The 18,763-nt window shown below is 44.3% G+C and overlaps 3 protein-coding genes across 6 annotated transcripts; 2 read left to right on the top strand and 1 right to left on the bottom strand.

The window, feature by feature from the left end:
• The first annotated feature begins 4,616 nt into the window (after positions 1-4,616).
• On the top strand, positions 4,617-8,040 carry LOC101062817 (succinate dehydrogenase [ubiquinone] cytochrome b small subunit B, mitochondrial-like). Of its 2 annotated transcripts, XM_029844473.1 has the most exons (5): positions 5,296-5,347; positions 5,420-5,569; positions 6,572-6,682; positions 7,130-7,280; positions 7,767-8,040. In XM_029844473.1, the coding sequence occupies exons 1-5, from the start codon at positions 5,311-5,313 to the stop codon at positions 7,930-7,932; spliced, it is 615 nt and encodes a 204-aa protein (XP_029700333.1). In that variant the 5' UTR covers positions 5,296-5,310; the 3' UTR covers positions 7,933-8,040. The 2 variants fall into 2 exon arrangements, with proteins under 2 accessions (XP_029700332.1, XP_029700333.1); XM_029844472.1 differs by lacking the exons at positions 5,296-5,347; positions 5,420-5,569 and adding an exon at positions 4,617-4,836.
• Positions 8,041-9,073: 1,033 nt separating this feature from the next.
• Positions 9,074-10,980, bottom strand: il-18 (interleukin-18). Of its 3 annotated transcripts, none has more exons than XM_029843226.1 (6): positions 10,903-10,980; positions 10,506-10,581; positions 10,313-10,324; positions 9,984-10,124; positions 9,609-9,745; positions 9,102-9,435 (listed from the first exon to the last, which is right to left on the bottom strand). In XM_029843226.1, exons 2-6 carry the CDS (start codon positions 10,570-10,572, stop codon positions 9,223-9,225), a joined length of 570 nt encoding a protein of 189 aa, XP_029699086.1. In that variant the 5' UTR covers positions 10,573-10,581; positions 10,903-10,980; the 3' UTR covers positions 9,102-9,222.
• A 1,049-nt stretch (positions 10,981-12,029) lies between these two features.
• bco2b (beta-carotene oxygenase 2b) lies at positions 12,030-16,736 on the top strand. The gene is made up of 13 exons (XM_011618091.2): positions 12,030-13,339; positions 13,670-13,850; positions 13,923-14,121; positions 14,196-14,407; positions 14,475-14,590; positions 14,685-14,787; positions 14,847-14,975; positions 15,063-15,223; positions 15,290-15,457; positions 15,523-15,660; positions 15,735-15,917; positions 15,980-16,090; positions 16,162-16,736. The coding sequence occupies exons 2-13, from the start codon at positions 13,814-13,816 to the stop codon at positions 16,276-16,278; spliced, it is 1,674 nt and encodes a 557-aa protein (XP_011616393.1). The 5' UTR covers positions 12,030-13,339; positions 13,670-13,813; the 3' UTR covers positions 16,279-16,736.
• The last annotated feature ends 2,027 nt before the right edge of the window (positions 16,737-18,763 follow it).

The raw sequence follows: 18,763 nt of genomic DNA, 5'->3' as shown, positions 1-18,763 counted from the left end.
CAAAATTTAAAAAAAAAAAAAAACCACGAAAGGTTTTGTTTACACGACGTTTAAAATGTCCGCGTAAACCGGAAGCTCAAGCGTCAAAAACGGCGCGAAAATCTACGGCTGTCGAAGCGGACTCGTTAACCCGGATTAATCCAATTTACGATTTTAACGCAATTACCCCTTAATCACCAGCGGAAGATGAACCTTAGCGTCTCTGGAAACGTATTTCGGCCACTTATCCCAGGCAGACTTTCGTCGATCCGGTCGTGACAGGCCCGTTGGTCCTTTCGATGTACGAAAAAGAAAAAATCCCCCGAACCGAAGAAATCCACCGACATAATTGCGTTACGCTTCCACGCAAACGTTAGTTAGCACCTCGGCTAACGGGTCACCCGCCTCGCGACACGCCACCCTTCTTTCTTTCGTCTTTTTGCTCATGCAAAATGAAACGTGATTCATGTGGGGTAAAAAATAAATGTTTAATTGTGGTTAATAAAAACGAATCCACCCCGTGATTAATCTGATGATCATTTTTCAGGGGTTGACAGCACCAGATCAAACCCAGCGCCAGTATCTAAGACATGATGACATGGCAGGTCTCGTCCACGTCGTCATACTCTTTGTGGCGCAGGATGACTTTGTTCAGCGTTTGGTTGTTGGAGTCAGGCTCAAAAGCAAGGAACATAGATGGGTACAGAGACGATTCCAACAGATAGCACCCTTCTGTGATTCTCTCTAAGTAGAAAAGCGCCTTGTGTGCTTTTTCTGCAATGTCATGGGAAATGTCCTGAGAAGAGACCACATGTTATCAGGCAGGGTCAAGAGCATATGCCCCCAGACACACTTTAATGGTGATTTAAAGCTTCCTCTTCCCTCTAAGACACACTCAAAATAAAATCCAGCTGGTTTTAACCCTCTACTTACACTTTAACTCAACAGGAGCCGTTAGATTCTACTCACCATTTCCACGGGGTGAATTTCGAGCTTGTCGCTGCAGCACAACACCACCTTCTTCTGGTCTTTAAAGGTGTACAGAATCACCCCCATCTTTCCCATTTTGTCTGAGTTCTTGTAAACGCAGACGTGAAGTTTGTTTTCTGTAAAAAGTTCCACAAACATCGGTGTTTTCAAAGTGTTTTAAGGTTCCAAAGTGCTGCGTTTTTACTGCAACTTTTGAAATGTTGGCACTGTGTAGTATCAATTCCTGAAATCCAAGTACTTTAAGAGCCAGAACTTGGCCTCCTTGTGCTAAAACAACCGTGACAACATAAAACGTAGTTTTGAGAGTGAGACGTGGAATTGCTCTAAACTCATAGATCGGCTATTGCGCCTCACCTGGGTAATATTCCTGCTCCTGTATCGACAAATTCTGGCATTGAAATTCTGCACTTTCATTCAGAATGAGGAATTTATTGTCCTTGCTTTTGATCCACTTCTGGAAATCAGACTTATAAAGAAACCCATCTTTGTCCAACTCTGCAAGAAGAAAAACACAAAAATAAATCTAACATGTAAGTGATACACACCATGACCTTGACCAATGACCACCACATTCTGGTGGGGTCGTCTTCATTTATCAACTATCTTTTAACAATTAAAGTTACAAATAGGCTATTAAATTTATGCCACGGCTTAAGTGGAAAATATCACTTTTTTTTTACCTTCATTGCAGTCTTTAAATCAGAAAAACGTGGACAGCACAAAGACAAAAAGAATAAAGGAATGAGGATTACATACAGACATGCAAATTTCACATTTTTTAAATTCAGGCTTGATATAAAAAGGGATTAGATGATTTTCCAAAAGTAAAGAAGTAGGTCCGATCAACTCAACCTATTATAAACTGATTTTTACCTTCGAAGTAAAAGGCTGTCTCTGTTGCATGGAGAAAGGTAACAAAATTGCTATTGTTAGCTGCCATCTGGGACACCTGAAGGGCAAAACCGGGCACTTAGTAAAGTATTTTACACGTCTTGCCCAAAGCTCCACATCCTGGTTGCATCATAGTTATAATTATGATTTTTTTTTTTTAAACTACAATTAGCAAGAGATTCTTAATAATAAAAATAATACGCCAAATTAAGTATTACCGTGATGGTATAATTATTATACTGGTATGTGTCGAAATGACTAAAATATTGGTAGTTACATGCAAAAATGTCCCCATCAGTAATTTGCTTATATAGCTAATATAAAAGCTAATATAAAAGCATGTCAGAATCACCATCGTTTCAGCGTGTTCCTACATGACTTCGCAGAAAGTCAGGAGGAAGAGTTAAGATTTTTTTTTCATGGAACAATGAGAGCAAAGTCAATAATAACTAAAAGTTGAAGGTTCATTTCAAGCCTTTATAGTGCAGAGTTTCTTTCTTCCGGTCCTTTTCTCGGAGAAAACGGATGCAAAACGGTGAAAAAAAGAGTGCATTTCTTTAGAATTATGATAGTAAACAAAAATTAACTTCTCACCTTGATCCTTCTGTCCGATTCAAACTCCCGTGACACGCGTGCGCGAGGCAGTACCAGGCTTCCCGCTTCGAAGTGCGGAAGTGAGGGGTTTTATTTACCCCTCTTTTGCCAACAGGGGGCAACACGGATCTACATTTCGTATGTAAAGACTGAATATTTCTATTTTTAAAAAGTCAAATATATTGAGATTAATGACTATTATTGTGTCAATATTACAACAAATACATTTCTTTCTCTTGAAGCTCTCTTTTTTATTTTTGCAATTGAGCGTTTAGAAATGTGTGGTAACTGAAAACAGCACACCCATTCTTTCTGATAGAGTTCTTTTGTTTATTCAATACCACTGATATCATCGTCCGCCCTAGAGCTTCACATTCTATTGATTTTTTTTTTTTAGTTGGATTTAACTATCTGTCACGCCAATTTAACATTTTTATCCAGTCTAATGGGCTGGGAAACCACAGGCAAGTATTCAGTAGACAGATATTTGCCTCTGGACTTCAAGTCTTGAAAAACGTTTAAATAAAGTGTAACCGGATGGTTAATAGGTATATGCCTGTCTGTTGCATTACTCTCCTGCCGCCCCAGGCTGTTTTTTTGGTTGCCATGGTGTTACCGGCAGGTGTGTGGCGTGACCCTGATGACACCTGGTGTGGCTGATTTGTGGCCACTCATGAGGGCCTGTCTATGCCTCAGTATTTGGGGTAGGCACCCTCGTTCGCCATGGGCAACGCTGCGATGTCCCTGTGTGGGAGTGATTGCTCCAGTTCAGTGTGGTGTGTGTGGTCACTTTCTGAGCAGCAGCTGCCTACAGTAAATGTGTGCATGCTACAGCGAACCCCTCCCAGGTATCACATGCCGTCCGTTTGGTGCTCTGTTGCCACGGTTTATGTAACTAATGGGTGGTTTTGTTCCGGGTGTCGGGCCGCTGGTAGTCCTGCCTTGCCTGACTTTTTGTTTTTCTTAGTGCCATTTCCGTTTAAACTAGCAGCTCTGTCTTTCTTACTTGGATAACCTTTGTAGCATATTGGGCAGCGGTGGTTGTGTTTAGCCAGATCGTGACCTGTTGGGTTTGGGGCAGAGGAAGGTCAGGACAGCAGTGGTGCGGAGGTCCTATTAAACTTACGTAGGTTTTCCTTGTTGCGTGCTTTGGGTTTGTAGCCAAGTGTGTAGTTATTTTAGTGGATTTCTGTTTTGTTATTAGTCTTTAAAGTTGTCGTGACCTGCCACCGCTAGTCGGCACAGCTGTGCATCGTGCCTCTATTCATTTGTGCATTTACCTGTACATGGGTGGTCTTTGGGACCCCCCCCAAGAATGTAACTGTTAAATCTTCAGGTGAAAGTCCTACCCTGGCGTTGAGGGCATTAGTTTAGTTCGATCGGCCACATGCAGTTCCACACAAACTCTGCCGCATCAGAAAAGGCTAATGTTGCTAATAAAAGGACAGTACTGATAAGCTTGAGTACCCTGCAGGGCTGATGTTTATGCTGTAAAATGTAATAATATACCAATAGAGTCTTTATGAATGCTGCGTTTGCAATGTTTGGTATTCCAGACAGAAGAACAGTGAAGCAAAGTACTAAACAAGAAGCTAACCTGCTCCTATTGTTACTGCTGAAGAGATATTTGGAAATACCGACACACTTTGTGTCACCAACTGAACATTGATCCACTGTCCTATGTCTTTATTTGCCTCATCAAAATGGTTCCAACATGAAGCTTGTACTTAAATCCGAAACTAGAGCAGATAATTAATTAGCTGGAATCCGATTCGGCCTCAGAATATCCCCCACTGGGTCACAGAGGCAGGGAGGGAGCACAATTGCACATTTAACCATAATTTTACTTCAAAACCTCAGGAAAGGAAAAAGCATCATGAGTGAAAATGAGTTTGTGTTCTGAGCTGTTTTTATCAGCAGCTAGCTCTTATGGAAGCAGAGCCACAGTCGTTCTTGGTTCCCAACATAACACAATTGGAAATCGACTGCACGGTAATGCTTACGCAACCTTGAATTAACGGAGCGCACATTGGCTTAATTCAGGTCCAGGCAGGGCTGAGGGAGCTAAAGATAATAATAAATAAATATTATTATAAATAATAATAAAAATAAAAACCTTTTATAGTTGCATCTCCACAACCCATGATAAAAATCCCTCTTTTGTTGTTTTAAGGGTGATGCAGGTAGCTGTAGCTACGCTAAAAGAATATCCAGAGCATCACATCAGTTCACGAGCTCATTTATTTTTATTCTGTTATAATCACATATGTGAAACCATCCCTGAAGACCGGCGGACAGACATCGTGTGGCTCTCGGAACATTTGGTGGTTGAGGGCGTTGCTCAAGAGTCCACAGTCGCCCGGGAGTTTGAACCATTCACAGGTTTGTTTCTCTAGTCTTTAGCTACTACGTACAAATTTAAATAAGATGTTAAAATTATAACCAGAGTGTATCAGCCATCATGGACTGACCTCTCTGCTAGACTGCCCGCTACATGAACTGCTTAGCTAGCGGGGCTAAATTGTACTTTGTCCAAGACTCATAAAACACCAACAACCCTATTTATGGAAAACATTGTCTGTTCTATAGATAGAATATTATAGGGTAGAAATAAAGGATAACAGTAGCTGTGAGGAAATTCCCAAAGCCTTCAAACAGAGATTTGGGCATTTCTGTGGTGGCATCTTCCCCACAACATGTTCCCACAATCAGCAGGGTAAAGTTCTGATGTGGAGAATAAAGAGGCATTTGTGACAAAATGGCCCAGATCAATCGATTATCTCTGCCAACGAGTTATAAATCGGAGCAGCCATCAGCGAGAGGACTCATCAGAGGACGACTGGCAGAGCTACAGCCATGGCTACTGTCAAACCTCAGCAGAAGAAGGGTTCAGGTAAGCCCTTATTTCATTAGTGAGCAAAGTCGCTAGCAGAAACATCTACGGAGTCCATCTCTCCTCCCACAGCTCTTAAAAAATCCAATTCCCCCAAAAAAGTCCAGCGCTTTACGGATGTCCGAGGCCTGCCGTGCATTGAAAGGATGGTGAGCTCGGTGGAGGAGACCCCCGAGCCCATCTGCACAGACATCGTTGGCCAAATTCCAGAATGGATCGACGGTAACTTCTTAAGAAACGGCCCCGGGAAGTTTGAGATCGGAAACCAGAAGTGGGTAAATCCTCTGAGCCTTCTGCTGGACCCAAAGCCAGCTCCTCTACTTCTGCGTGTCCATTCTTTACCAGGTTCAACCACTGGTTCGACGGTATGGCCCTCCTGCACCAGTTCAAAATAGCCAGAGGTCAGGTGACCTACAAAAGCCGCTTCCTGTCTAGCGACAGTTGCCAAGCTAACAAGGAGAACAACCGCATCACGGTGTTCCCATTATTCCGAATAATTCCTAAATTAAAATGAATAATTTTAGGCTTTTTAAAAACCGCAATCGTCACTGTGAAGAGGGGAAAACTACATCCGGGTCACGGTGGTGACCTTGGTTAGTTGATCATCATGGCGGCGATCGTCCGGTTGAGTTCTGTGTGTCGTCAAACGTGAGCATTTCTGTCTCTTTACAACATTTCTGAACGTTTATACGTTGCGCTCTCAGGCCAGCTGATTTTAACGAGTTCGAATGTTTGCGGGGTTGCCGATTTATTCTCTGGTTTAAGAAGTAAACCTGAACCCTGGACGTTCACGATGTCATCAAAATCAGTGACTCGAACACTTTGGTGATGCTGTGAGGTTAAATCGTCATACGGGAATGGCAAAAGTATGACGTTGCTCGAAGGAGGCGTAACGCAGAGCACGAAATCCTGTCCTGTCATTCGGCTTTTATATTAAAACGAAAAAACACTCGCATTCGCCTCCATCAGACCCTTCTATCGTTCTCTCTTTCCCTTCAATCACCGCAATAAATTCATCTGTTTCGGTTAGAAACCGTCAGCAGGTTTGACTATTTCTTTAGTTGGCGTATATGTTCTAATTCTGCAAGACGTACGAATGAATTCAAAATCGGATCGTTATTATTGGCTGCGCCTTATGGAGCAGTCAAAGCTGAGGTTCATTTGGTTTGAGATGTTACATTTAGGTCTTGAGTCCTTTGCTAATGCGTCTGCTTGTCCCTGCAGCTCTGTTCTACCAAAGCACTTTGCTGGCCAGGCCGCTGGTTGTCCCGCACCAGCCCCAGGAACAGCCGTACATGCTGACGGCTCACATCCACGCGTCGCAGGCCCTGCAAGGTCGGCGCCAGTGTCTATTCAGGAAAAGCCAATTTATCAAGTTTTCAGTTAAAAACAAAAACAAAACCTGAAACCAATCTGCGGAGAGGAAGTATAACACAGCTCCACGAAATGACTATTATATCTGACAGACAGCTGCAGTATCACTTCCTGTCGCATGAAACAGGTTTCCGGAAATGGTCTCGCAGAAAAAAACTGATTTAGTTGTTTTCACCTCTTTTAAATGGTCCTAACGGAAACCCAGAAACTTACAAGTAAAGGTCACACATGACTGCAGAGAATATTTGCTGAGTGCGGGTGTTTTCTGCCGTGGGTTCTGCAGAATGCCGGTGGCCATTACAGTTTGGTACAAAATCAACCGGCTGCCAAAAAGACTGGATAATTGTGACGACCCTCTTATATCCCTGACAGTAAACAGCACTTCCTGTGTTCTGCTCTGTTCTACAGCGGGCTCTGGCTCCAAAGCGGCCTCCCTGCACTGGACAGCAGAGCGGGTTCTGAGCATCCTGCTGCTGGCCATGGGACCTGCAGCCTACTTCAACCCTGGTCCGGTCATGGACTTCTCCCTGGCAGCTGCTCTGACCCTGCACGGGCACTGGTAAGAACCGCCGGCGACCGGAGCACCCTGCCAGCTGTATCGTGTTTGTTCCCTCCAGCACCTTCCATTTATAACCCAGAAAAGCTACTTCCTGTTTGGTGTTCCTGCTCAAATGTGCAAGCCGCTCACAGCTCGTGTGGCTGGTTCCAGCTTTGTTTGCAGACCTGAGAGAGCGCGGCAGCAGCTTAGCGTCGGGGCGATGTCCTCCTCCGTCACTCAGAGTGTAGATTTAAAGCGGCGCAGCCGCTCCGGGGCGCAAATCCCTGTCACGCGTGCCGCCAAGTTCAGCCGAAGTGCCAGAGTGCACGTCTCAAAGGGTTAAAGCACATTTTCTTTGACCAGGCCCAGTCGGAGGAATGCTCCGCTGTCTCTCGGCATCATTAGCGGTCTGTGCTAAGAGGATTGGTCTCTGACGTGATGAAACGCGGCTCTGCCGTCTGAAAAAGCTTGGGTTTTCGCTGACTTCGGCTGCTTGTTCTCCCACAGGGGCATCGGGCAGGTGCTGACAGACTACGTTCACGGCGAACCCAAGGTCAAGATGGCCAACGCGGGCCTCTTCCTCCTGTCTACCCTCACCTTTGCTGGTCTTTGCTACTTCAACTACAATGACGTGGGCATCTGCAAAGCCGTCGCTCTTCTGTGGAGCAAATGAACTTGGGGAGGGCAGGGGAATATTGTCTAATTTAAGAAGAAAATCAGCTAAGTTGTCTGTAAATTCATTTGAATATATATCACTGTTATTCCCAGCCAGTCATCCTAACTCTGGTTAATTTCCCGCCTCTTTTTGTTTCATAAATTCCACTCCTTTTCCCTTTCCCCTCACTTTCCCTCGTAGCTTTCCGTGTTGGCAACATTTCCACGTGGTTAAAAACATCAACGCTCGACAAAATTGTGTGTCGGTGAAGGTGGAAATGAGCTTTACAGTGGTTCCACGAGAAAGGAGATACTGCTCCTGGTGAAAGTATGAGGCAGAGCGAGGGAGGGACTCAACTACAGCCATCTTATTGAGTGTGTAATTGTATTTTACGACGAATGCCGTCTATTTTTTTTAGTGTTATGTTGCCACTTCATCGAGTTGCATCTGTTGAATCTAAAAGACGTAAAACGGACGTGTTTTTCCTGAACAGGAACACAAGAAGTGTGATGATGAACTGTGTGCATCCCACGACCCCCTTGTCTCAACGGGAGCTAATGCTGCTGGCATGTTTATAACGGAGTGTAATAAACGATGATTAAGCTGCGTCACGCACCGTCCTCACTGGACCGCAACGTTGTGCTACGCTGTGAGAAAACCGAAAATTAAAACATCTTGACAGAATCTGTGGCTTTAAAAATTGTGGAGTGTACAATGCATTTCAAAATTAAAAATAAAAGAAACCCACGAAAGGTTTTGTTTACACGACGTTTAAAATGTCCGCGTAAACCGGAAACTCAAGCGTCCAAAACGGCGCGAAAATCTACGGCTGTCGAAGCGGACTCGTTAACCCGGATTAATCCGCCATCATTAATCCGGTTTACGATTTTAACGCAATTACCCCTTAATCACCAGCGGAAGATGAACCTTAGCGTCTCTGGAAACGTATTTCGGCCACTTATCCCAGGCAGACTTTCGTCGATCCGGTCGTGACAGGCCCGTTGGTTCTTTCGATGTACGAAAAAGAAAAAGAAAATCCCCCGAACCGAAGAAGTCCACCGACATAATTGCGTTACGCTTCCACGCAAACGTTAGTTAGCACCTCGGCTAACGGGTCACTCGCCTCGCGACACGCCACCCTTCTTTCTTTCGTCTTTTTGCTCATGCAAAATGAAACGTGATTCATGTGGGGTAAAAAAATAAACGTTTAATTGTGGTTAATAAAAACGAATCCACCCCGTGATTAATGTGATGATCATTTTTCAGGGGTTGACAGCACCAGATCAAACCCAAACCTGGCGCCAGTATCTAAGACATGGTGACGTAGCAGGTCTCGTCCACTTCGTCATACTTTTTGCGGCGCAGGATGACTTTGTTCAGCGTTTGGTTGTTGGAGTCAGGCTCGAAAGCAAGGAACATAGATGGGTACAGAGACGATTCCAACAGATAGCACCCTTCTGTGATTCTCTCTAAGTAGAAAAGCGCCTTGTGTGCTTTTTCTGCAATGTCATGGGAAATGTCCTGAGAAGAGACCACATGTTATCAGGCAGGGTCAAGAGCCCATGCCCCCAGACACACTTTAATGGTGATTTAAAGCTTCCTCTTCCCTCTAAGACACACTCAAAATAAAATCCAGCTGGTTTTAACCCTCTACTTACACTTTAACTCAACAGGAGCCGTTAGATTCTACTCACCATTTCCACGGGGTGAATTTCGAGCTTGTCGCTGCAGCACAACACCACCTTCTTCTGGTCTTTACAGGTGTACAGAATCACCCCCATCTTTCCCATTTTGTCTGAGTTCTTGTAAACGCAGACGTGAGGTTTGTTTTCTGTAAAAAGTTCCACAAACATCGGTGTTTTCAAAGTGTTTTAAGGTTCCAAAGTGCTGCGTTTTTACTGCAACTTTTGAAATGTTGGCACTGTGTAGTATCAATTCCTGAAATCCAAGTACTTTAAGAGCCAGAACTTGGCCTCCTTGTGCTAAAACAACCGTGACAACATAAAACGTAGTTTTGAGAGTGAGACGTGGAATTGCTCTAAACTCATAGATCGGCTATTGCGCCTCACCTGGGTAATATTCCTGCTCCTGTATCGACAAATTCTGGCATTGAAATTCTGCACTTTCATTCAGAATGAGGAATTTATTGTCCTTGCTTTTGATCCACTTCTGGAAATCAGACTTATAAAGAAACCCATCTTTGTCCAACTCTGCAAGAAGAAAAACACCAAAAAAAATCTAACATGTAAGTGATACACACCATGATCTTGACCAATGACCACCACATTCTGGTGGGGTCATCTTCATTAATCAACTATCTTTTAACAATTAAAGTTACAAATAGGCTATTAAATTTATGCCACGGCTAAAGTGGAAAATATCACTTCTTTTTTTTTACCTTCATTGCAGTCTTTAAATCAGAAAAACATGGACAACACAAAGACAAAAAGAATAAAGGAATGAGGATTACATACAGACATGCAAATTTCACATTTTTTAAATTCAGGCTTGATATAAAAAGGGATTAGATAATTTTCCAAAAGTAAAGAATTAGGTCCGATCAACTCAACCTATTATAAACTGATTTTTACCTTCGAAGTAAAAGGCTGTCTCTGTTGCATGGAGAAAGGTAACAAAATTGCCATTGTTAGCTGCCATCTGGAACACCTGAAGAGCAAAACCGGGCACTTAGTAAAGTATTTTACACGTCTTGCCCAAAGCTCCACATCCTGGTTGCATCATAGTTATAATTATGATTTTTTTTTAAAAACTACAATTAGTAAGAGATTCTTAATAATAAAAATAATACACCAAATTAACAATGAGAGCAAAGTCAATAATAACTAAAAGTTGAAGGTTCATTTCAAGCCTTTAAAGTGTAGCGTTTCTTTCTTCCGGTCCTTTTCTCGGAGAAAACGGATGCAAAACGGTGAAAAAAAGAGTGCATTTCTTTAGAATTATGATAGTAAACAAAAATTACCTTCTCACCTTGATCCTTCTGTCCGATTCAAACTCCCGTGACACGCGTGCGCGAGGCAGTACCAGGCTTCCCGCTTCGAAGTGCGGAAGTGAGAAAGGAAGGACCAGTTTTCTCTTTAATTTCAGCAAAAATAAATTATTTTTTACATAAAGAATCAAATGTAGTCGACAAACAAACGCCAAATAAAAATGATTCATTCCCGATTACAAAAAAAGAATACACACAAACACACACTTGGTTTTATTTGGTTTTATTTACCCCTCTTTTGCCAACAGGGGGCAACACGGATCTACATTTCGTATGTAAAGACTGAATATTTCTATTTTTAAAAAGTCAAATATATTGAGATTAATGACTATTATTGTGTCAATATTACAACAGATACATTTCTTTCTCTTGAAGCTCTCTTTTTTATTTTTGCAATCGAGCGTTTAGAAATGTGTGGTAACTGAAAACAGCACACCCATTCTTTCTGATAGAGTTCTTTTGTTTATTCAATACCACTGATATCATCGTCCACCCTAGAGCTTCACATTCTATTGATTTTTTTTTTTTTTTTTAGTTGGATTTAACTATCTGTCACGCCAATTTAACATTTTTATCCAGTCTAATGGGCTGGGAAACCACAGGCAAGTATTCAGTAGACAGATATTTGCCTCTGGACTTCAAGTCTTGAAAAACGTTTAAATAAAGTGTAACCTGATGGTTAATAGGTATAAGCCTGTCTGTTGCATTACTCTCCTGCCGCCCCAGGCTGTTTTTTTGGTTGCCATGGTGTTACCGGCAGGTGTGTGGCGTGACCCTGATGACACCTGGTGTGGCTGATTTGTGGCCACTCATGAGGGCCTGTCTATGCCTCAGTATTTGGGGTAGGCACCCTCGTTCGCCATGGGCAACGCTGCGATGTCCCTGTGTGGGAGTGATTGCTCCAGTTCAGTGTGGTGTGTGTGGTCACTTTCTGAGCAGCAGCTGCCTACAGTAAATGTGTGCATGCTACAGCGAACCCCTCCCAGGTATCACATGCCGTCAGTTTGGTGCTCTGTTGCCACGGTTTATGTAACTAATGGGTGGTTTTGTTCCGGGTGTTGGGCCGCTGGTAGTCCTGCCTTGCCTGACTTTTTGTTTTTCTTAGTGCCATTTCCGTTTAAACTAGCAGCTCGGTCTTTCTTACTTGGATAACCTTTGTAGCATATTGGGCAGCGGTGGTTGTGTTTAGCCAGATCGTGACCTGTTGGGTTTGGGGCAGAGGAAGGTCAGGACAGCAGTGGTGCGGAGGTCCTATTAAACTTACGTAGGTTTTCCTTGTTGCGTGCTTTGGGTTTGTAGCCAAGTGTGTAGTTATTTTAGTGGATTTCTGTTTTGTTATTCGTCTTTAAAGTTGTCGTGACCTGCCACCGCTAGTCGGCACAGCTGTGCATCGTGCCTCTATTCATTTGTGCATTTACCTGTACATGGGTGGTCTTTGGGACCCCCCCCAAGAATGTAACTGTTAAATCTTCAGGTGAAAGTCCTAAGCTGGCGTTGAGGGCATTAGTTTAGTTCGATCGGCCACATGCAGTTCCACACAAACTCTGCCGCATCAGAAAAGGCTAATGTTGCTAATAAAAGGACAGTACTGATAAGCTTGAGTACCCTGCAGGGCTGATGTTTATGCTGTAAAATGTAATAATATACCAATAGAGTCTTTATGAATGCTGCGTTTGCAATGTTTGGTATTCCAGACAGAAGAACAGTGAAGCAAAGTACTAAACAAGAAGCTAACCTGCTCCTATTGTTACTGCTGAAGAGATATTTGGAAATACCGACACACTTTGTGTCACCAACTGAACATTGATCCACTGTCCTATGTCTTTATTTGTCTCATCAAAATGGTTCCAACATGAAGCTTGTACTTAAATCCGAAACTAGAGCAGATAATTAATTAGCTGGAATCCGATTCGGCCTCAGAATATCCCCCACTGGGTCACAGAGGCAGGGAGGGAGCACAATTGCACATTTAACCATAATTTTACTTCAAAACCTCAGGAAAGGAAAAAGCATCATGAGTGAAAATGAGTTTGTGTTCTGAGCTGTTTTTATCAGCAGCTAGCTCTTATGGAAGCAGAGCCACAGTCGTTCTTGGTTCCCAACATAACACAATTGGAAATCGACTGCACGGTAATGCTTACGCAACCTTGAATTAACGGAGCGCACATTGGCTTAATTCAGGTCCAGGCAGGGCTGAGGGAGCTAAAGTATCACGTTAAAAAAACTTTTATAGTTGCATCTCCACAACCCATGATAAAAATCCCTCTTTTGTTGTTTTAAAGGTGATGCAGGTAGCTGTAGCTACGCTAAAAGAATATCCAGAGCATCACATCAGTTCACAAGCTCATTTATTTTTATTCTGTTATAATCACATATGTGAAACCATCCCTGTCGCCCGGGAGTTTGAACCATTCACAGGTTTGTTTCTCTAGTCTTTAGCTACTACGTACAAATTTAAATAAGATGTTAAAATTATAACCAGAGTGTATCAGCCATCATGGACTGACCTCTTTGCTAGACTGCCCGCTACATGTACTGCTTAGCTAGCGGGGCTAAATTGTACTTTGTCCAAGACTTATAAAACACCAACAACCCTATTTATGGAAAACATTGTCTGTTCTATAGATAGAATATTATAGGGTAGAAATAAAGTATAACAGTAGCTGTGAGGAAATTCCCAAAGCCTTCAAACAGAGATTTGGGCATTTCTGTGGTGGCATCTTCCCCACAACATGTTCCCACAATCAGCAGGGTAAAGTTCTGATGTGGAGAATAAAGAGGCATTTGTGACAAAACGGCCCAGATCAATCGATTATCTCTGCCAACGAGTTATAAATCGGAGCAGCCATCAGCGAGAGGACTCATCAGAGGACGACTGGCAGAGCTACAGCCATGGCTACTGTCAAACCTCAGCAGAAGAAGGGTTCAGGTAAGCCCTCATTTCATTAGTGAGCAAAGTCGCTAGCAGAAACATCTACGGAGTCCATCTCTCCTCCCACAGCTCTTAAAAAATCCAAGTCCCCCCAAAAAGTCCAGCGCTTTACGGATGTCCGAGGCCTGCCGTGCATTGAAAGGATGGTGAGCTCGGTGGAGGAGACCCCCGAGCCCATCTGCACAGACATCGTTGGCCAAATTCCAGAATGGATCGACGGTAACTTCTTAAGAAACGGCCCTGGGAAGTTTGAGATCGGAAACCAGAAGTGGGTAAATCCTCTGAGCCTTCTGCTGGACCCAAAGCCAGCTCCTCTACTTCTGCGTGTCCATTCTTTACCAGGTTCAACCACTGGTTCGACGGTATGGCCCTCCTGCACCAGTTCAAAATAGCCAGAGGTCAGGTGACCTACAAAAGCCGCTTCCTGTCTAGCGACAGCTACCAAGCTAACAAGGAGAACAACCGCATCACGGTGTCCGAGTTCGGTACCATCACCCTGCCAGACCCCTGCAAAAATATCTTCCAAAGATTTCTGTCGCGATTCGAATTGCCAAGTAGGTGTTTGATGGAAAACTTTACTTTTATCCCTGCTTTTGCTTCACTGTCTTTGATGTCCTCTAGAGCCCACAGACAATGCCAACGTCAGCTTTGTGACCTACAAAGGCGATTATTATGTGAGCACCGAAACCACAATCATACACAAACTTGACCCGGAGAAGCTGGAAACGACCCAAAAGGTAAGCTCAGGCCAAGGGTTGGGGTTTGTAGCCTGTAGGGTCACACTTGGTGGTGTTTTAAGGGCTCCTCTGGTCCGATGTCTTGCTCGATCAGGTGGACTGGAGCAAATTCATTGCCGTAAACGGGGCAACCGCTCATCCGCACACTGAGCCAGATGGAACCACATACAACATGGGGAACTCCTACACCTCCAAAGGTACCTCAGTAACACGACGTAGGCGTTCCGCACGTCTGACAACGTTCTCCTGTAAACAGGCGCGTACTACAACATCATCCGTGTGCCACCTACCAAGAGAACGGAGGAAGAAACCCTGGAGGGAACCACGGTGCTGTGCACGATTCCATCGTCTGATAAAACCAAACCATCCTACTACCACAGCTTTGGTAGGCACCTCATCAGTCAGACCACTGAGAGATGAGCAGCTGGACTTTAAAACCGATGTTTTAGAGAAGCTTCTGGTTTCTCTGCAGCCATGACTGAGAACTACGTGGTGTTCGTGGAGCAGCCCATCAAGATGGACCTGTTTAAGATCGTGACGGGCAAGCTGAGACGGAAGAGCATCAGTGATGGCTTCCTCTGGGACCCCAAACGCAACACCATCTTCCACGTGATTCACAAGAAGACTGGAGAGGTAAGGAGCTCCAGGTGGGTGGGTCTGGTTCATCACGCCGTTGCCTTCATGGTCGCCTTTGTTTAGGTGAGTTCCGTCAAGTACCTGGCGAAGCCGCTGTCCACCTTCCACCAGATCAACGCATACGAGGAGGACGGGTTCTTGGTCCTGGATATGTGCGCTTCAGATGATGGACTGGCCATCGCCAACTACAACATCCAGAACCTGCGCAAGTCCGGAGAAGCTCTAGACGAGGTAGGCGGACTGTGGAAGGGGGGAACACGCCAAATGAGGCTAAACGGGACCCTTTTGTCTCGTAGGTGTACAACACATTGTGTAGGGTCTTCCCACGGCGTTTTGTTCTGCCTCTCCACGTGGACCAGGATACAGCCTATGACCAGAACCTCAACGCCCGCCACAGCAGCACCGCCACCGCCATCAGAATCGCCAGGAACAAAGTAAGAGGGGAAAATGATGCCGCCAGTTCCACTGATGTTGCTCAAGGTCCCTCCTTCACACCTTTGTGCCGTAGGTCTGCTGTACTCACGAAGACCTCCATGGGGAGGACCTTCACCACTATGGAGGTCTGGAGTTCCCTCAGATCAACTACGCCAAGTACAACACGCGTCCCTACCGCTACTTCTACGGCTGTGGGTTCAGACACTTGGTGGGAGACTCGCTGATCAAGATGGACGTCCATAGCAAGAGCATGAAGGTGACCTCCAAGCCAGTTCTCAGTTCAAAAATGGAATAAACTTAATTTACTTTTCTTTCCAGGTGTGGGAACAACCTGGGTTCTATCCCTCTGAACCCATCTTTGTACCCTCCCCTGGCGCCGCAGAAGAGGACGACGGCGTCATCCTCTCAGTGGTGATCACGCCAAACAAGGTCAGAGAGGTCATGGACGGGCTTTCCTCCTCTCTGGATTGCTATCAGAATGGTGTGATTTGTCCTTTCAGGACCGGAGTACCTTCCTCCTGGTCTTAGACGCCAGGACCTTTGAGGAGCTGGGCAGGGCGAGGGTGCCCGTCAACATCCCCTACGGTTTCCATGGGACCTTCACTGCTGCAACATAGATGCGTCAGCAGGAACGCAGCGATCCCAGCTGCTTCATATGCATGATTATAAGTTTTATAAGTTAGAAAATTACAGCTACTGAAAACTGTTTCAAATCTTCAAACATTAGCTCGCGTTGCGCTTGTTAAAAATGGTCAGATGACTTAAACAGCAGCTTTTTTTTCTGGGATGAGCGGCTGATGTTTCTGGGATTAGGCAGGAACTTAAGAGTTTAGACTGTTTACAGCAGGTTGTTGTGTGTAAAAATGAAGGTTGTTTTGATGAACAGAAGCTAATTACTTATGTGACAGTGCAGTCCGGCTCCATATAAAATACTCTCAAACTGGGCTGCAGCTGCATCAGTACTGAAGAGTTCGCTTGGAAGGCGGGAACATCTGGGCTTATTGCGCCACCTACTGTTCAAATATGTGTCATGCAGGGTTTCCTAACGAATGAAAGGTTTATTGTTCTGTGTGGGTTTGTTACAGCAGTTTAAGTCTGTTAATCACCGCAGAAATAACAGTTGTGTGTGTGTGTGTGACAACAAACATACTTTATTCTGTATTTAGCATCTGTTAAATTGTAAAAGGCCAAATCTAAAGAAATAAACATGGCAGACAAACACGCCGCAGCAGTTTTAACCCTGCAGTTTGTCTGAAATCACAGCTAACATTTGCCTCAGGTGCTGCTTCTTCTCTTTTAGGTAAGACTCCAGATCGCACGCTTCGGCCAAAATACCCTCCAGCTCCTTCATCCGGGAGGCGTCCGCTGCAGCTCGGTCGCTGTAGGAGGACACCGCAGTCACGTCGCAGTTTAGCTCGCCGTAAAAGGATTATTCAGCTTTACAGTGCTGAGAATTAACAATGCAGCTATATTTAATGTTCTTCCAGCCAGCGAGGAAGCTGGTCCAACAGACTAAAGTGCCCTCTGGGGCGGCGGCGTCCGCCTTAGACCGTTAGCCTTGCACCCACTGCTGCCGTGATGGTAAATGATAAAGAAAATCACTTACTTCAACGCTTTGGCAAATTTGGCAAACTGTGTGCTGATCTCTCTGCTTGCGGCTAAAAATAATTAAAAAAAAAGAACTAAAATAAGAGAGAGGGGAAATAAAACCACATCAGCCACTTGGACACGACTGACACAAACCTGCAGTTATTGTCGCGAAAACATCTTTCGGCGCCGTCGGCTTGGTCTTCTTCTTTACTGGCGATCCAGATATACGAGCGAGAGCAGATTCCATCTGGAGAGAGAGACAGAAGTTGTTAGATCCCTCTGCTGCAGTTGGGTTGGTTCAGTCTCTCCGGCTCCTTCAGCGTCACATGGCTGATCCCATGTCCTCGGGACAGACGTGTCTCATCAGTAGGTGGTGCCGTCGGACCAGTGAGGACGTTTGACCTCACAGAGGAAGCCCACCGGTTGGGGCGACCTCCTGCACCCCTGATCTAGATAAGCGGATGAGGTCTTGTCCTTAATGGGACGGTCCAAGGATGCCTGTAGCTCGGATAGGCTTCAACATGAAATCCTGTATCTCACCTCGGTTGCCTGGTTACAGCCGTCGCCGCTGGCTGCTGGCCTCGCTTCTCCAGCTGTCACGGCCGATTCTTCTTCCATTGGACTCAAATGTTACTGCAGAGAAGCACTGAAAGAGCAGGATTCTTTTATTCACTCTCAATTACACAATTACAGTCTGGTAGTTTGTGAACAAGAGCGTGCGTGTTTTTGCAACAATGCGTGCGAGTTTAAATTCACACCCAGCTCAACATGAGTTTAAAACGTGCTAATCCAGTTCTATTAGACACATAAATAGTCAAATGTAGGACACTTCATCGAGTACAGGCTGTTTCTTCTTATGCAGGACAGGACGTTAAAGTTCTAATTCTAATCGTTCTAAATAAGTTAAAGTTCTAATTAGTCATCGGGGATATGTTATAAAAGTCGACACTGCATCTTAATTCCACATTAAAATTCCCATAAATGGTGGTTAAATAAACCACAACGCTCATAGCGTCGAATTAGCTAAATCGCTAAGAAAATATGTTAGCAATATGTTAACACGTTAAGTATTGTTAATTAGCAGTGACGTTGGAGCAAATGTGACAAACATATACTCACATGAGGCTTGTTTTAAGCATTTAATGTGTCAAATATTGGTTTTAAAACGACAAACCTAGAAAATAAACAGAATAAGTAAATTGGTTAAAATGTTTTTTTTTTATGTGTGTGAGAACGATTTAAATAAAGTTTAATGAAGGTAAAACAGGTCTCGAGCTCGGTCGGCGAGAAAACGTGTTGCGTTCGCGGACACTCGTAACTTTCGGTTTCAGGCAAATCATGGAATTTGCTTCAGCGTGAAGGAGGGGGGAAAAGATCAACTGTATATCAGCTGTCGCTGATGAGGGATTAAAGAATCAAGTCAGATTAAAACACCTGCAGCTTCACTAATAAGAGGATTTTCTGGAATACTCTAAAGGGGGCTGACGTATTTTAACAGCCGCAATATGTGAG

Source organism: Takifugu rubripes, chromosome 11 (genome assembly GCF_901000725.2).
Source record: "Takifugu rubripes chromosome 11, fTakRub1.2, whole genome shotgun sequence".
NCBI classification, from domain to species: domain Eukaryota; kingdom Metazoa; phylum Chordata; class Actinopteri; order Tetraodontiformes; family Tetraodontidae; genus Takifugu; species Takifugu rubripes.
The sequence above is the reverse complement of the archived record's forward strand: the minus strand, read 5'-3'. Positions and strand labels throughout refer to the sequence as shown.